This window comes from Ichthyophthirius multifiliis (assembly GCF_000220395.1).
Source record: "Ichthyophthirius multifiliis unplaced genomic scaffold scaff_1120509249658, whole genome shotgun sequence".
NCBI lineage: Eukaryota > Ciliophora > Oligohymenophorea > Hymenostomatida > Ichthyophthirius > Ichthyophthirius multifiliis.
The window spans coordinates 59,101-78,534 of NW_004087491.1; the positions used below are offsets into that span (position 1 = coordinate 59,101).

At 17.8% G+C, this 19,434-nt stretch overlaps 2 protein-coding genes across 2 annotated transcripts, besides 26 other annotated features; both read left to right on the forward strand. All coding sequences in view use genetic code 6, as the record gives it.

Moving 5' to 3' along the window:
* Window positions 1–1,057: 1,057 nt before the first annotated feature.
* Window positions 1,058–1,123: a microsatellite.
* Window positions 1,066–1,115: a microsatellite.
* A 3,245-nt stretch (window positions 1,124–4,368) lies between the features above and the next one.
* Window positions 4,369–4,465: a microsatellite.
* A 305-nt stretch (window positions 4,466–4,770) lies between these two features.
* Window positions 4,771–6,996, forward strand: IMG5_021090 (hypothetical protein). The gene has a single exon (XM_004039450.1). The coding sequence runs from the start codon at window positions 4,950–4,952 to the stop codon at window positions 5,721–5,723; it is 774 nt and encodes a 257-aa protein (XP_004039498.1). The 5' UTR covers window positions 4,771–4,949; the 3' UTR covers window positions 5,724–6,996.
* Window positions 6,997–7,330: 334 nt separating this feature from the next.
* Window positions 7,331–7,503: a microsatellite.
* Window positions 7,340–7,498: a microsatellite.
* An 829-nt stretch (window positions 7,504–8,332) lies between the features above and the next one.
* Window positions 8,333–8,373: a microsatellite.
* Window positions 8,341–8,378: a microsatellite.
* Window positions 8,379–8,939: 561 nt separating this feature from the next.
* Window positions 8,940–9,027: a microsatellite.
* Window positions 8,945–9,016: a microsatellite.
* Window positions 8,965–9,027: a microsatellite.
* Window positions 9,028–9,494: 467 nt separating this feature from the next.
* Window positions 9,495–9,534: a microsatellite.
* Window positions 9,496–9,543: a microsatellite.
* A 2-nt stretch (window positions 9,544–9,545) lies between these two features.
* Window positions 9,546–9,578: a microsatellite.
* An 849-nt stretch (window positions 9,579–10,427) lies between these two features.
* Window positions 10,428–10,502: a microsatellite.
* Window positions 10,432–10,533: a microsatellite.
* A 1,616-nt stretch (window positions 10,534–12,149) lies between these two features.
* Window positions 12,150–12,186: a microsatellite.
* Window positions 12,158–12,192: a microsatellite.
* A 700-nt stretch (window positions 12,193–12,892) lies between these two features.
* Window positions 12,893–12,927: a microsatellite.
* Window positions 12,928–14,457: 1,530 nt separating this feature from the next.
* Window positions 14,458–14,492: a microsatellite.
* Window positions 14,461–14,498: a microsatellite.
* Window positions 14,499–15,735: 1,237 nt separating this feature from the next.
* Window positions 15,736–15,778: a microsatellite.
* Window positions 15,779–16,780: 1,002 nt separating this feature from the next.
* Window positions 16,781–16,882: a microsatellite.
* Window positions 16,789–16,855: a microsatellite.
* A 408-nt stretch (window positions 16,883–17,290) lies between the features above and the next one.
* Window positions 17,291–17,394: a microsatellite.
* A 238-nt stretch (window positions 17,395–17,632) lies between these two features.
* Window positions 17,633–17,719: a microsatellite.
* Window positions 17,720–17,742: 23 nt separating this feature from the next.
* IMG5_021100 (mitochondrial citrate synthase, putative) lies at window positions 17,743–19,231 on the forward strand (the record flags this gene model as incomplete). Its single annotated transcript, XM_004039451.1, has 2 exons — window positions 17,743–18,387; window positions 18,435–19,231. The coding sequence occupies 2 exons, from the start codon at window positions 17,743–17,745 to the stop codon at window positions 19,158–19,160; spliced, it is 1,371 nt and encodes a 456-aa protein (XP_004039499.1). The 3' UTR covers window positions 19,161–19,231.
* Window positions 19,232–19,255: 24 nt separating this feature from the next.
* Window positions 19,256–19,302: a microsatellite.
* The last annotated feature ends 132 nt before the right edge of the window (window positions 19,303–19,434 follow it).

The window sequence follows — 19,434 nt, forward strand, 5'->3', positions numbered from 1 at the left end:
AGGAATATATATAAAAGGAAATATAAAAAAAGAAATTAAAAGATCAATTAGATAGCTAATTAATTAAAAAAGAGTAATAAAAATATAAACTAATAATGGAATTGTAAGAAAGCTATATACAATAGAAAGAAATATTATAAAAAGAGAAATTAAAAGAATTATAAAAAAAAGAAGAAAAGTAAAAAAAATACTTTGAATAGAAATAAATGAGAGAAATTTAAAAAGAAAACATAAAAAAAAGAATAGAAATTGAAAACTAAAAAGAAAGGGATTTTTAAGACTAATTTTTATAAAAATTAAAAGAAGATTTATAAAAGGAATAAGCCTTTTTAAAATAAAAAAACAAAACGAAAAATAAAACTAAATATAAGCGATTGTTTTTAGTTTAAAAAATAAAGAAAAAACTATGTTGGATATCAAAAATGAAAAAAACAAGAAGTTGTATTCTAAAAATTATATTTAGAAAAACTTTAAAAATAAGAATAAGAAAGAGAATTAAAAAAAAAAAATACTTGATAAAATTTAATAAATTTCACAAAGATATGAATCAGTAGTTCTTTCAGATTAAAAATAAATTTAAAAATAAGAAGAACTTAAAATACTTTAAGGTATAAAAGAGGCATAGAGAATCCTAAAAGAAGAAGAAACCATTAAATCATTAAAAATAAATTAATAAAAGTAAGAACTAAAGAGTTATTTAGAAAAATAAATGTAGGAAAATATCATAAAATAAATTGAAGAAGTAAAAATAGACAAAAAATAATCTTTATATTGGGATTAAGAAAACCAAAAAGAAATAAAAACATAAAAAGAATAATTAAAAGATTATTAAAACAAATGTAAAAAAAACCAAAGTATGGTATTAAAATAAATAAAAGAAGGCGAATAAAAATATTTAGAAGAAAAAATGAATATAAAAGAATTACAGTATAATAAAGAATTATTAAAATCAGCAAATTAAATTTCACACAAATTTAGGCATGATTTTTAAAATAATATAAATAGACAATGAGAAAAATAAAATAAATTTATATATGTATGTATATATATAAATAAAATAAATAAATAAATATATATATTTTATATATTTATAAATATATAATATATAATTATTTTTATATTTTTATATATATCCATACATATTTATATTCAATTATTAACTATTTCAAAATATGGGATACATTTGTTTTATTAATATTTAAACAATACAAATTTCAATTAATCAGCTTTCTCTTTACTTTCATATTTTAATTTAATTTAATAAATTTACCTTAGCCATGATTTTTAAGGTATATGTAAATGAATATATAACATCATTTAATTATTTTAATATTCCACCTTTTTAATTTTGTGCAACATTATATTTTTATATGTAATCGAGTTATGTTTTTTTACATAAAGTATTCTAATATCCGAAATAATAATTTATGCCTCTACTTTTTTTTTTCCCATTTACCCAATTGATAATTCATCAAAATAAATAATTTTCTCATGCTCATAAGCCTTTAATTTATATCTATTTATAATATCTATTCCTATTGCCGTTTTAAAGTCATATGCTATCAATTTTTAATTTTCCCCAAACTGTCTTATAGGCCTACTTCTCCTATCCATTATATGTTCTTCGTACTAAGCCGTATTTTTCAGTCCTTCTATTATTGTAGTTATTAAATCATATATAGCAATTGTAGGTCTAATAAAAATACATACTAACCCTTAATAAACTCCTTTAAAAAACCCAAAAAAACCTCCCTCTCGAGCCTCATTTATTGGACTTAAAATAATCCCAGTGAATGTTTCCCATATATCGATAAAGAAATTTTTTAATCCTATAATAATTCCTTCTTTGAAATTTTTTAATGTCCTATTTACCCTCATTTATCTACTTTAAATAAACTACTTATGTAGAGTTACTGAGCTTAAAAGTTTCATTACAGTCCCTATAATTTTATTTAATGTCTTATATACTCCCGAAATACTACTAGAAATCAACTTGACGGCTCCTATAGCGAATTGTTCTCCAAATTTATACCCACTTTTACTTTTTGTAAGTAAATAAAATGGCTAATAGAACATATCGACCATACTAATCCCCAAATTTTCAATTAAAGAAACTGGGTTTCCCAAAAGATCAAAACTGCCCAGTAATTTATACAATTACCTCATAAACTGTTATGAAAAATGTTTACTTACATGAGTAAAAACTTCCGTAATTGTACAAAAAATATGAGTTAAGGACAATAAAGATAATTTTATTTTAGCCTAATCTAAACTAGCCAAAGTTAACCCAAAATCAGAAATGATATTTTTTGTAGAAGCTGTAAGGGAATGTCCTGGAGAACTTCTAAAAGTAAAGCAAATATCAATCGGTTCTACTCTTAAATTTTTTATATATTTTATATTTTCCCCTTATTATTTTTATTATATTCCTTAAAGTACTCTTTTTTTTAAATTCAGAAACCCAACTGAAAACTACTAAGGTAATAAATCCTCATTTATATTATTTTCTAGAGTAAAAATTCTCTTAACTTAATTAAAATATGTAATTACACAATCTAAAATATGGTCATCAATTCGTATTTCGATTGTTTCTAAATAAAAGTTCATTTGATTTATATGAGAAATTTATTAAATACTATTTCTGAATAAAATCGTAAAAATCAAAAATGGATCACCGCAAGTTTTTTTCCTTTTCATGGGGGCCAAAAGTACAGGGAATTGAGTATTTTCGATCTAATTATTTATTATTATTGAGTCCATTTATAATATTATTACTCCCTTTTAATTATTTTATACATAACTTATATTACTTTACATATTACTACGATTATGAATTACTAATTATTATGTTTAATTTATTGTATTAGGCATATTTTGTATACTTACTTCATCTTCGAGTATCTTTTATCCAATATTATTTTAAATATTAATTTCGTCATTTAGAGAATAAACTAATCCTAGATTTTTAAAAGAAATATGTAAAATCTCTTTAGGAGTATTATCAATAAAAGAGATTCCCAATATATTAGTAATTTAAATACTATATACAGTTTAAACTTTATCACTTTTACCTTATAGATCATAATTATTAATGATTTTATCTGTATTATTATTATTATTATAAGTGTTTAAATAATCATTTTCTCCCTATTTACTTTATTCTTCCTATTTTATAGAATAAAAACACAGAACCTTAGTATGTTACATTAACTCAATTTTAAATTAAACCATATCAGGTGTAGTTAATAATATTGCTCTCCATAAATATTCTATCCATTCTTTTGTTTCTTTTACATTTTAAGTTTTACAACTATAATGCACTTTTCCAGCTTTATTTATTACAAACTAATTATCTTTAGTTTCTTCAATTGTTGATTTCTATTTATAAATAATTAATGTTTTATATATGTCCAAAAATTTTACTTTCAAGTTTAAAACTTCGATTTTTTTCTCTCTTTTTTCATCATAAATTTTAATCTTTTATTTATATACATCCAATATTATAAATTTGTTTTCATGATAATCTGTAACTTTAGAGGCTATTTGAATATTTCCTTTTTTGTAAAGGTATTTTTTGTTGATATTTTTCTATATATTTATAAAAATACAAAATAATAGAGAAATTTTTATTTACTTTTTTTTAATTTTCATCCAATTATCCTTTAATTTTAATAGGTTAATATTCTTATATTTTATCAATATTATAATAAGCTTTTTCATTGTCAATTTCGACCCCTAAAATATGCTAAAGGACAACCTAATAATCCCAAGTAAATCTAATTCTTTATCCCGGTAGAACCTAAGTCATTTAAGTTTATTTATATTAACTACTTTTTCTTTTAATACATCGAAAAAAACTCTTTTTTTATTGTAATTATTAACCCACATAAATCTCATGTTTCGTTCTATTTTCAATGAAATAAGGAGGGTTTTATAAATCTTCATTCTAAAATGTTACTATTAATATATTTTCTTATAAAGAAATATTCACCTTCAAATACTCATAATCCCAATCTTATATATTTTGACTTTATTATTTTAACACCTTTATAGCAAAATCACTTACCTATATATATATAACAGAAAAAGTATATATTTTATATAACTTTTATTATTTTTTTAATATATATGTATACTTTATCTATTTTAAAACTATTTGACCATTAAAGGGGTTTCCTTAAACTTTTTCTGATTTCTTATTAATCTGGTATTTCAAAACCATACAGAAACTAACTTTATTTAACAAAACTAACCACGGCTTCCTACTTTCCCTTGGAATCCTACCAAAAGAACTCTTAAACCTACTTAATTTAATCATTCTACTTTTTTTTATTTACATTAGCATTATTTTTAATATTATCGAGATTCTTATTATTATTATAATAATAATTATAAATATTATTATTATTATTATTATTATTATTATTATTATTATTATTATTATTATTATTACTTTTATTATTATCATCATATGAACTTAAATAAAAAGGTTAGCAAGAAACATCTACCTATTTAACCAACAATTCATAAGATGAAAGATTTTTCAAAATAAACCTGGAATTAATAATAATTATCTTCGACCTACTCATAAACCCCGTCATATTTTAAATTTTCAACGAAAAATCATACATAGTTTTATTTTTTTTTTCTTTATTTGGAATTTTAACCTAAAAAACACACTCAGTACTTTTCAAAGAAATCGGTTAGCTCCAAGCCTATTACCCTTCTTAATTTTCAACCTTGACCCCAATTTAAATTTTGTTCATATTCTTCGAAGTCGAAAACATAACCATCTTCCTCAAATTATGTGGACTTTATAAAAGTTAAATATCATAACTATCACCTTTCTATTAAATGGAAGAATTCGACTAATTTTTTGATATCTCCCATTATTATTATTATTATAAGGTATTTAATCTTTTACTCATACAAGACAATATTTCATTTTAATGTTCCGCGTGGCTTTCTATATTAGTAGTAAGCCCAAATTCTCTAAAACTCATATCTGTCAAAAACGTATTATTCAGAATCAAAAAAGGACAATAAAGTATAAATTATCTACTCTTCTGACTCAATTTAACCACATCTAAATAAAATATGATATTCGATTTGTTATCTAAATTAATTAATTTGATATCAATTTTATATTTTTGTTCTTTTTTTGCAAAAACCTTAGTTTCCCCTTATTATACATACTTTTAAAACTAAAATCCTATAAACACATCTTCCGAATATTGAAACTATGTACATTCGAAATTCCTCATATTAAAATCAACTATCTATACTTTTTCATTATGTAAACTTCTGCCTTTATTTTTCTAAAAAGTTCCATATTTAAGTACTATATTAGTAGTTGTAGCATTCTAAAACTTAAAAAGTGGGTTTAAAATAAGAGTAGTTTCATACGCGATTTCCTTCTATAGATTATAAGCTACCTAATGTCTTGTTTTGACACAAGTAATGACAAAACAAGTGTTATTTTCCTCTTTATTTTTCGAAAAAACTTCAAAATCATATTTATAAACGAGTCTATTATTTCCCTTTTCTAAATTTTAATTCTATTAATCATTTAAAATTTCCGAAAAAACATCGTCCTAGTCTACATCATAATCTTTATAAGAAGTATTATCTTTAATAAGGAAGTCTAAATACACATAATCGTAAAATCTCTACAGTAAATTTTCATCAAAATCTTCACTTTTCGGGTATAGTCTAATTTGTGAATTTCCATCTAGAAATTCCAGAGGAACTTCAAAAAAACAAAAAGGTCTGATTTTTTCTATTTATTTTTTGTCATTTTCTTTATTTATTAACTCCAAAATAACCTAAATATTCATATTATTATAAAATTTTACGCCTGAAGATATTGTTATTTCCTTTGAACCAGTTTATGGATTTAATCTATTATCTATAAGTAAATAAGTATTCCCTTCTTCATTTACTTTTTTGTTTATAATCGACTTTATGATATCCTACCCGAATTTATTTATATTCTCAGTCCATTATAATATATTATTTTATAATAGCCTCATAATATTAAGGTCTTTTTTCTGCACTCTAGTACTAACTAACGACTACTTACGGTTTTCTAATAGCTTAATTTCTCTAAATTTCTACTATTATAGTTAATTAGCTTTCAATGAGGCTTTATTTTTATCCAATTTCAACCCAATTAGTATTTTCCCTATATGATCTAAAGATACCCTATTAACTTACCTATATAAATACGTTTTACTGATTGTTCCATGTTTAAAAACACTCTAAAGTATTAAATTATTGCTTACTTATTATTTATGTACTACAATATTTTTCATAGTGTTTAAATTTGAATTTGTCTATGTATTTTTTTTAGTCTAAATCGAAATTTTCTTACTATATAAACCCTATTTTTTTTTAATTTAATTATTTTCCGAAAATTCTAAACCGTTTAAAATTTCGTTATTTTCTTCTAATTTTTTTTCCAATTATTGTGATTCCTATTATTATTAATTATTAAATAAAACAAAGTTCTATTCATTTTCATTTTATAAAAAATTTAAATTAACAAGGGCTTAGTTATCATTTTACTTATTCATATCCCTTTATTTTTATTTCTTTAATCCATATATTTCCTCCCACCCCATCCATTTCTTTTTCTATCCGTCTTTTATTTCCAAAGGAAGTGAGTTTTCCCTATTAAAGTCTTTTACTTCTAAAACTAACCCACTTTTATTTATAATAAAGTAAGGTTCTTCATCATCTACCCCTTCTTTTTATTAAATTTTCTTATACATTTCCATTATCTATTCTAAAAACTATAAAGAGCAATTAATATTAAAAGAATTATGATGTTCTTTTAATACAGGCAACATTTTTAGGTCATTTTTTGATTCGTAATTACCTAAATGAAAATTTTAAAGACTTCCGATTCTTTCTTATTTAATATAAAATTTCCAAGGTTCCAAAAACGGTTCATAAGTGATTTTTCTTTTATTAAAATAGTTTATTTCTAAACAACTTTTTAAAATAAAAATTTTATTCCCGCTTTAACTTTTAGATATACTTTTAGACAATAAATGATTTAATTTTATTTCAAAGCTTTTTATTCCATAATTGTTTTTATATATTTCCAAACAACTTTTGTCTACTTTAATATTCATGATTTAAATAATATTATCTTCCTAAATGGTCTTTTTCACAATATATAATTAACTCTGAGACATACAGGTACTTTTTGGCACTTTTTTTAACATATTAAAAGCTTTTAATAGTGTACTTAAAGAAAGCTAATGTTCGTTTCTATTTCTGTTAATATTTTAGCAAATAATTTATAAATACACATTTAAATTTAATATATAAATATATGTATATATATATATATATAAATATGTATATATATGAATTTATATGTATATATATCTATATATATGTATATATATGTATATATATTTATATATATCTATATATATGTATATATATATATATATTCATATATATATATATATATATATATGTATATTTATACCTTTTGTTGTTTAAAAGATTAAAACTATAATACTATTTTATTTGTTTATTTTTTTAGCTTTTTTTATTGTTCCTATAAAAATTTATTTCATAATTACTTTTGAACAAAAATTTAATATTTTTAAAAAGTAAAAAAAAATTAGGACTTTGAGAATTATTTAAATCAGAATATTCTTTACTTTCTTCATTATTATTATTGTTATTTTAATTATTTACTAATTTTACCTAATTAAGAATATTATTATAAAAAGTAGACTTTCTTTCTATTACTTGTTTCTTCTAAACTTTTTTTTCCTTTATTTATTCAATTAAAATAGTCTTTTTTACTTCACATTCCACATTAATCTTCACATTTCCGGGCCCTTAATAGCTATCTCCCTTCCATTTGTGTAAATATTTAATATCTATTAAAAAAGCAAGAGTATTGGTATTCTATTAATTGAAACTTTAATTTTATTTTTAGTAAAAATTCGACATATTATACTAATTAACTCCCAAAATATTCTATTTTTTTTATTTTTCTGGATTTAAATTAATTTTTTCTTCTTGATCATCCGCCTATGTAAATAAAATAAGATTTTAAATTTTTAATTCAATAATAAATTATGGAAAATTATTAAAAAATAAAGGTTATTTAAAAAAGGTTAATTATCAGAACCATCAAACGGTTTTCTAAAAAAAGAAACTAAATCTGTAATCAAATCTACTACTAATAAAATTTATTTATTCTCAAAATTCATTTTTATTAACTTTTCTCCATCAGGTCTTGATCTAAAAATGTACTTAAAATCGCATTTTGTTTTATTTAAGAAAATTTATTCATATTCTAATAAATAAATATATATATATAAAATTATATATATATATATATATATTTATTAATTTTTATTTTATAATTTAAATAACCTCCTTATAAATTATTATAATCACTTTAATTATTCCTTATAGTTGATTTTAAGATTTCTTATAATTTATATATTAAAGGTTTTCTTTCTAGATATTTATCTGTTTACCAAATATCTACTATGTCTTAAGCAAACGTTTTATTTTATTTTAATTATTATTTTTATGACTATTTTATACTAACCTAAATATATTTTCATATATTTTTACAATAAAAAAAATACTTATAATTCATTATTTTTTAAACTTTTTATCATTTTATTAGAACTATTAATAGATTTTTGCTCTGTATATATAGTTTTTTAAATTTAAACTTTTTATTTTTTAGAGTTTGAAATATTGTATTAATCTTCTTAATTAATATTACAAGATTTTTTTTATTATTTTCGTTTTATACAAATATTTTTGAAAAAATTAAAGAATTTACTGAAAAATCCAATTTTTGTATTTTATATCTAATAAATAATTATTTAACAAAAAAAAAAACAAAACAAAAAATACCGAAATAGTTCTTTCTTATTTTAATTTAATCAATTATTTTTTATTTTTTTTTAATTTTTATTTTTATTATTATTATTTTTATTATTTTTATTATTATTATTATTATTATATATTATTATTTCTTATATATCAAATTATTCATCTATATTGATTTCACTTTATGAAAAAAAATCATTTTTAACGTTAGTATCTTTCATATTTTCATCAAAACCATTATTTATATAACATGTTGAATAATCTTCTTACATGAAAAATTCTTAAAAATTATTATCATTTATAATTTATTTATTTTTTAATAAAGAATCTTCCCTTATATCGTCCATATTTATAGAACTAATCCATAATTTTTAAATATTTCCTCCATATTATAAAATGAATAATTTAAAAATAACATCTATTGTATATTAAAAATATAAATAAATTTAATATAAATATTATTGTATAAATACCTGATAAAAAAAATTAAGTAAAATTTTTTTCTTTTTAATACCCATTTTCATCCCAAACTATTTAATAAATTCTCATATCTGCAGAAATTAAGCTAATAAAAACATAACACCAACACTTTATAAAAAAATTTAAAAAGTAATATATAAATATATAAATATATAAATATATAAATATATATATTTATATTTTTATTTTTTTTAATTATTATTTTTTAATTTTATCTTTATGTATAAAATTTTACTTCTTCACTGCTTTAATAAACATAATTTTTAGGTATAACAACTAATGGTTATTCACCTAAATTTTCTTAAAAAAGTTTACAAATAATTTTATAATCATTATCTTACATTTAAATTTTTAAATTATAAAAATAAACTTTAACTTAAAAAAATTGAAATATATAAACTTCTTAAAAATATTTAAAAATATTACTTTTAATAGGATTATCATTTTTTTTATTTATATCCTTATTTTCAATTTTAAATTTTTGATCATCATAAACAATATTTATATTTATTTCTTTTGTATTCTTACTAGATTAAATGAAATAACTTTATTTTTCTTTTTCACTATTTTAAGAATAAATAGTAAATTCTTAAACCTAAATTTTTATAAAAGAATCTGAATCTATCTCAAGTTCTTGTGAATTTTCAGAAGTAGAGGATATTTCACGTGTATATCTACTTCTACTTTTTTAATTACTAAAAATACTAATTTAATCTTTTAAAGATTAAAAATAATCACTATCATTAAATTATTATTTTTACAATTTTTAATTATAATTAAAAATTTATTGATTACTATAAACATCATAAAATTCATCGAATTCATTTTCATCTATTTCTTTTTTCAATTTTCCTAATTTAAATAAATTTCCAAAATCAACATCACGTAATCCTTTTATATTATTTTTTATTAAATATTTATAAATTATTTAGAAAAATAATATACCAGTAGTCCATATTTTTAATTATTTAAAATCTATAAAAAGTCTTTCTTAAGATAAAGAATTTCTATATACTTAAACTCTTGAATTTTAAATTAAAATCTCAATTTTTATAGGACATTCATATTATTATTATTATTATTATTATTATTATTATTATTATTATTTATTTTTATTTATTTTTAATTACTATTTTATTTTTAATATTTTTCTTTATTATATTTTTTTTTCAAAAAATTTATTATTTTCTATTATATATTTTTCTTTTTTTTAATTACCTTAATTTTATGTTTTCGGGCTATTTATATATCTTTTATCATTATTTTCATAATTATTTATAAATTTTTCATAATTTTATATTATTTCTTATATATCTTTTTTTTAATCTAATTTTAAAAAGATTCTAAAAGATATTATCTTAAATAAAGTTATAACTCATAAGTACTTCTTTTAAAAAAATTATATTGTATATTATCTAGTTTTATTCCTAAATATAAATAATCTTTTATACTTTGTGCTTTTTTTTTCTTAAACTTTATAAACTCTCCTTTTAAAGAGTTTTTCTAATTATTTTTCTAATTGCCAAAGTTATCTAAAATTTAAGAATGAATGCCTTTTTTTTCATGAATTTCAGAAAAGCATAAATTTTCTAAACAAAAAAAAGAATTTATTTAGTCTTTTTAATTAAATATTTCTAAATAAAATTTATCAAAATTGATTAAATATAAATAATCCTATTTATAAAAAAAATAATATTATATGTATTTTTATTTTTTAATATTTACTTAATTATGTATAAATATAAAAGTCATTCCTTCTGTGTATAAAACTAATTATTAATTATTTATTATTTCATTAGTTTTTTTTTAATTTAATTGATATAAATTTGGTCTATTATTTTATTATTATTCATCAGATTCTTATAATTAAATAAATATATTAATATTATATAATAAAAACCTTAATACAAATCAGGCCAAAAGCATGACTATTTCATATATAAAATAAAATTATCAGTTTATATTTATTTAAATAAACATATCATTTCGAAAATTAGTTTTATTTATTTTATCATATCCGGATCTAGAATAAATATTGCTTATTTAGTATTTATTTCTATATCAGTTTAATAAAAAAGATAATCATTTAAATAGTTTTTTTTTTTATTAATTATTAATTATATGTCTGGTTTATCTTTATTTTTTTTTATATTCTTTTATTATTTATCATTTTTTTCTATAAAGTTTAAAATGAAATTATTTTTGTTATTTTAAGCGTTTATACAATTTTTACATTTGTTTTATTTACCTATTTTTTTTAATTAAATAAAAAAAATAAAAAATACATTTATTATTTGCTTTATGTGTTTTAATATAAATGTTATCATCTAAAATATAGTTTTCGAAATTTTATTAATAAAAATTAAATTATTTAAGATTTTCTTAATTTTAATTTGATTATATATTTGTTTATAATTCAGTGTTTTCTATTACTGAAATATTATTTAAAAAGTTTATTATTTCTTTATAATCATCTTATAAATTAAAAATATCTTTACAAAAATTAAATATATACATATTAATTATAATAATTAAAATACCTTTTTACTTTTAAGTTTTATTTTTTTAAATATCAAAATTATTTAAAATATTTTATTATTCTTAATCTCCATTATTATCAATTGAAATTTCATCTATAAAATTATTTTATTAATTATTATTTTAATTGGCTTTAAAATTAAAATTTCTATAATCACTTTTAGCGATTAATAAATAAATTAATTCTTATATTGGTTCTTTAAGATTAATTTAAAAACAATTCTATTTTTTTTTTTAATAATTTAGACTATATATATATATATATATATTTTTATATATATTTATTTTTATTTTTACATTTTGCAATATATTTATATTATTTGCTTTTATAAAAAAATTTTAAAAATAAATTTTATCTTAAATAACGAAATCAATTCCTTTAAAATAAATTTATAATAATTTATTTGAATGAAATTATTAAATATTATTATTTAAACAAGATTCTTAACTATTTATTTATATATTTATCATTAACCCTTCCAAATTAGCACTAAATTTTTAAATAATAAAATTGTTTATTAAATCAAGTATTTATTTTTATTAACATTACTATTATTTTATTTTATTAATTATTTAAAATAATTAAAGTATATAATTTTTAATTTTACATATTAAATATTATTATTTTAATTCTGTATTTTCTCAGTATCTATATTTATTTAATTTTAAGAATTCGTTTAATTTTCAATTGCTTGAAATAAGTTTTTTCTTTCCAAAACCCATATATTAGCTAAATAATACAATATATTAAGTTATTTAATATCTAAATTAAATTCTAAAAAAGGAAGATTTATAGAAAACTAAAAATAAAATAAAACAACAAAAAAAGACAAAAAAACAAAAAAATTACTTAATAACTATTCGGATAAATAATTTTTTATTAATTAACTAAAGTAACTTAAGTTATAGTTTTATCAATTTAAATTAAAATAGGAAGAGTATCTAAAATACTTGTGTATGGCTTTTTATTTTTATTAGACTAAAAAAAGTTTTAATTAATATTTTTATCTTAATTATTATATTTATTTTCTAATTTCTCATAATTAATTAAAAAAATGTTCTCATATTATTCCCAATCATAGCTTTTAACAAACATTAACCTTAAACTATCTAAATTAATAAAAGCATGTTAAATATCGATTTTTTCTTATTTATTAATATATTTTTAAAAACTATATATATAATATATATACATTATTTATCTATTCTATTTTTTCTTTCTTTTAATTTAATAATAAAGAATCATATTATCTTTTCGAAATTTTTAAATTTTTAAATTAAACCAAAAAAATCTCTGATTTAATCTAATAATTTATTGGAAAATAAATATTAATTCTATTAATAGAAACCGAAATATTCAACTTATTATTCTAATAACTATAATTTTACAAAATTTTATTGAAAATCAATTAGTCTCTATATAAAAAGCAATTTTATTTCTTATCTTATTTCTCAGGATTAAACATAACTAAAGAAATAAGTACTTTGCACCTTTCAATAAATTATTTAGTTAAAATAAAATTTATTTATTAAATTTCCAAATCAATATTATTATTTGTCACATAATTATCTGCACTTTCCCTTATCTTGATTTTATTAATCTATAACTTTGCTCCTTTAGGGATACTAATAAATTTATTATAATTAATATTTTTGCTGTGCTAATCTAACCCAAATAATGATTTAAATTAAAATTTAAACATCATTTCGTTTTAATAACATTCTGACTTTAAACGTAAAGTATTTATATGTAATTTAAATAAATATAAGGTCTATTAATTTTCTTTATTTTCAGTTTTTTTTCTTTCTTATTTTTTATATAAAGTTCACTTAAAAAGTTATTTGTTAAATGATTTAAAACTTTTTTTTTTTTTTTAATAAAAAATTATTTTATTTTTATAAATTTATTACCCTTTTTTTATAAATTTAACTATGTTTTTAATTCTTATTTAAATAAAAATACTTAATTATGTAAATTTTTAACATCTTTTATCATAAAATTTTCATCAACAACAATATTTAAACTCTTCAATTTAAAATCAATTAAAATATTTCGTTCATTTTGTATTTTTAGTAAATTTTTATAATTATAATTTATATTTTTATGTATTTCTTTTCCATCTATATTCTTTATTTTTTTATTTTTTTCAAAAAATTAACAAAAAATATAAATTTTACTTTTATTTTCAAGTTCGGATTTAAACTAGAAAACCAATCATAAGCATTTTATTTTTTTTAATAGCTTTCTTATTATTTTAAGTTTTCATTCATTTCTAAAAGACTTTCTAAAGCAATTTACCTTTACCAAATAATATGACTTAAAGTATATTCGTTTTCATAATAAATTAAATAATTCTATTTTTGTAATATTACTATAAAAATTAAACAAAAATTATTTACATTTTATTTTTTATTTATAAGATATTTATTTATTTATTTCTATATATATATTTATCTATATTTTTGATCCCTTAATTTCTTAATAATATTATGAAATTTAGCTTTTTATTATGTTTTATTTTCGTCAATGACTCTCTTTCCTTTTTTTTTTTTTTTTAAAAAAAAAAAATATAAAAAAATAAAATAAAAAATAAATACCAATATAAATCCACCATTATTTTGCCCCAGAAATATTTATTATATCACCTATTATATTTTTATTTATTTTTTCATATATAATAATTAACTTTTTTTGTTTACTACTTTTTTAAGAAGGTTTTATTAAAGGCCTATCATCTCTTTAATATAAAATACACTAAAGGGCTTTTACTAAAAGTCTAATTTAAGATTATTTAAAATTCATTTCAATTAAATCACTATTAATAATAAATTAGACATTAAATTCATCTTTATATTAAACTTTAAGAGTACTTTAAATATTCACCATTTTCAAAATAAAATTATCTTGACTTACAAATTCATTTTAATAATCTGAGCTTTAATAATTACTACTTAAAATGGTTTCATTTAAAAATTATTCTACTTTTTTATAATTAAAACTATTTGATTATTTTTATGTATTGATTTTCTTATATATAATTATGTTGTATACGTTTTTATATTCGAATTAGCATTATTCATAAAAATCAAAAAACAAAAATAGTTCATTTACATCTATATTTTTCTTTATTATACCAAATGTTGATTATTATTGTTATTATTATTCATATTGCTTATTTATTTCTTTAAAGTTTATTTCCTTAATTTTTAAATGCAATTTTATTATTTCATTGACACTTAATTAATATATATATGTTATTGATAAATCTATTATATTCAAGCTGAATTTTTGCAATGATATTCTTATTGCTTTCGCAATATATCCTTGATTTTCTTCTTTGTTTTAATCCTATTAATTATCATATTTTTTTAATACTTATTCCTTTATTTTCTACATTTATTACTTCATTTATTCATATGACATTTAATTGTAATTTTCTTAATATTTTAAACCTAATTCTAGTCCTTAAATAGTAATTTAAATTCCCTAAATGATTTTTAATTTTTTTTAAATAAATATATGATTGTTTTTTAACATTTTTTTATTTATTTTTATAAATTTCAAACTTCTTTCATTAAATTCTTCCAAGGTATTTTTATTGTCAATTTATTTATTTAACTAGTTAATAATTATAAATTCAAACTATTTATTATTTCTTGGTTTAACTCTAAATTTTATAATTCTAATAACCCTTTAATATTTCAATTATTATATATAATCAACAATTTTATTATAAAGATAAATTATTTTACCATCCCATAAACTAATTTTTAATTATTATGTATCAAATCCTTTAAAATATGGTTGTAGAATCTAAAAGTTCATATTTTAAAAAATAAAAATAATTTATATTAGAAATTAATATAATTTTATATTTAAAAACATTTGATAATATGAATGATAAAGCCCAATTAAGTCCTCCAATTTTAAGCATTTTACTTTAATTATATTTATTATTGTTTTTTAAAAATTTGTTTATTTTAAAATATAAAAAAAACAAATAATAAAATTATATATATATATTAAATCAAATATAAAAAAATTAATAAATTAAAGAAAATTTAGTGCATAAATAATATTTTTAATATCAAAATATTATTATTTTACTATTTTAGCTTTTATCATAATAAATAAAAAAATATAATTAATCCTTTTATATTTTATGTCAACCTTTATATATTAAAAATATAGGAAAAAATTTATGATTTTAACTAATTAAAAATTAGGTCTTTAAAAAAACTTTATATATATATAGAAAATTATTTAAGATTTATAATATATATTAAAATCTTTTGATAGTTATTATTTTAAATAAAAATTGTTTAAAGAAAGTATAACACATTTTTAATAAAATTGAATAAAAGCATTTTGCCCTAAAATTTCAATTACATGATAATAAATTAATTTTTTTTTTTATTTTAAAAAAAAAAATATTTAATTTTAAATATAAATAAATTATAATTTATTAAAATTTTTAAAAAATCGATTTGAAAATATTTTAATTACAAAATATCTTATTTATAATAATATATCAAATCACATATATATATATGTTGTAAAAACTTTATTTGTAAAAGTTCATGTAAACTTTCTTTTCATATATAAAAAAAAATAACATAGAAATGGTTTTAAATTATTATATTATTAAGTTTGGATAATATGATTTATATATACTTAATAAATATCTTTATGGTAAAAGATAAATATAGCATAAAAGATCTATTAAATATGAATTCTAATATTTTGTAAAAAATAAACATAAATAAAAATAAATGTAAATATATTTATTTTTATAATATTTCATAATACATTATTAATAATTTTTTTATAAAATTATAATTAAAATATTAAAATTAAAAAAAAAATTTTAATATTAGCTATAAAATTATAATATATATATATATATAAATATATAAATATATAAAAATATTTATTATATATATTTATAAATATTAAAAATAATAAATACATTTATATATAAATAATATTTATAATTTCTTATTTATTTTTAATATATTTTTCCATTAATTTTATATACAAACAAAAATTTTTATTTTGATATTATTTAAAAAAAAAAATATTAACTATAAACGATTAGAATGATAGGAATAGTTTTAAGGTAGATTATTTGTTTAATATTCAAATTTTTAAATATAAAAAAATTTATATATGAACGAATAGAAAGATTAGAAAAAAAATGAAAAAAAAGTTAAAAATAGATTAAAAATAAATTAATAAAATAAAATTGATATATCTATGTAAAAAAAATGAAAGTAGTAGATAATTTTTATGCTTTAATAATATTTTACAAATGATAATAAATGATTAAAAAGAAAGAAATATTTTAATTTAATTGATTACTTATATTACTTTTAAAAAAAATATGAAATATATATAGATAAATATATATATATTTATGTAATTAAATATATATATATATATATATATATATATATATATTTATATTTATATGTATATGTATATGTATATATCTTTTTATAAAATAATATAAGATAAAAAAAATATTAATTTATAAATAAAACTATTAAAGCCTTTAATATCAAAAATAATTTTATATATTTTTTTTTTTTTCATTTATAATAATTGTCAAATATAAAATTAGATATATATATTATTAACGTCATCAAAATTAAAAAAAATATAATTGTATATCCTTATATATTAAATTTACATAAATAAAAATTAAGATAATTTTTTTATATTTTAATTAAAATAAAAAATAAATCAAAATAAAAATCAAAAAAAAAAAAATAAAAAATAAAAAATATAAATAAAATATAATAATTAATAAAAAATTTAAATAAAATAAAAAAAAAATCATGAAAACACTTTCATAAAAAATCTTCTTCCCCTTTAGTAAATAAAACACTGACCTAAAATTAGTCTTAAAAGACCTAATTCCCTAAAAGCAAGCCGAACTTTAACTAATAAAAGAAAAGTATGGTGATAAAATAGTCGGCGAATACAATGTTAAATAAGTAATTGGTGGTATGAGAGGAATAAAAGGCCTAATGAGTGACCTTTCACGTTGTGACCCTTGGAAAGGTATTATGTTCCGTAACTATTCAATACCTTAATTAAAGGAATTTCTCCCTAAATACGACTCTAAACATCATGAATAAAATAAACTCGAGCCTCTCCCAGAAGGTATTTTTTGGCTCCTTATGACCGGAGAACTCCCTAATTAATAATAAGTAGAAAGTATAAAAAAAGAATGGTAACATAGAGGTGTATTGGATAAATCAGTAGTCGACTATATATTATCTTTACCTTAAGAATTACACTCTATGACTATGCTTTCTATGGCTGTTTTATATTTATAAAAAGACTCAAAATTCGCTCATTTATATGATGAAGGTAGAGCCGTTAAAAAAGAATACTGGATTTATTTCTATGAAGATGCTATGGATTTAATAGCCAAGATTAACAAAATCGCAGCCATTATTTACAGGCACAAATATCATGTAAAAAATAAATATTTACGAAAAAAAATAAAAATAAAAAATAATAGAATTCATAACTTATTGATTCACATTCAACTTTAGATTGGGCAGGAAATTACAGTCATATGTTAGGCTTTGATAACATTGTAGTCCAAGAATGCTTAAGAGGTTATTTATCAGTACATTGTGATCACGAAAGTGGAAATGTATCTGCTCACACTACTCATTTAGTCGGTTCAGCCTTATCTGACCCTTATCTTTCCTATTCTGCTGGTATAAACGGTTTAGCAGGTCCTCTACATGGTTTAGCCAACTAAGAAGTCTTAAAATGGATGCTTGATTTCGTAAAAGAAAAAGGATTTGAAGTATCTGATAAAGATATTGAAGACTACGTAGATTCTGTAATCTAAAGTGGAAAAGTAGTACCTGGTTATGGACATGCCGTTTTGAGAGATACTGACCCCAGATTCCATCATTAATAGGATTTCGCACTTTAATATATGAAAGATGATAAATATATTAAACTTCTGCATTAATGTGCAGAAGTTATCCCAAAAAAACTAAAAAGTTATCACAAAATAGCTAATCCTTATCCAAATGTAGATTGTCATAGTGGAATTACTCTATATGCTTTAGGATTAAAGGAATATTAATATTATACTGTTATTTTTGCAGTTTCTAGAGCCTTAGGATGTATGGCAAATTTAATTTGGTCTAGAGCTTTTGGACTTCCTATTGAAAGACCAGGATCAGTTGATTTATAATGGTTTAAAGATAAGTATGGACATTAATGATGTGTGTTTTTTATAAAAAAAAATATTATTTTATAACTCTAATATAAACAAAAAATTAAAAAATTAAAATGTTTTTAAAAAATTTATAAATATATATATACAATATAAAATATAAAACATAAAATATATATATAAATATATACATTATTTAATATATATTTACTATAATTTAAATTTATTATTTCAAATTATTTATTTTCTTTTTAAATATTCTTTTACAAGACTTTTAAATTCTGTGTCATTAGGTATTCGATAAAATATTGGCTTAGTAATA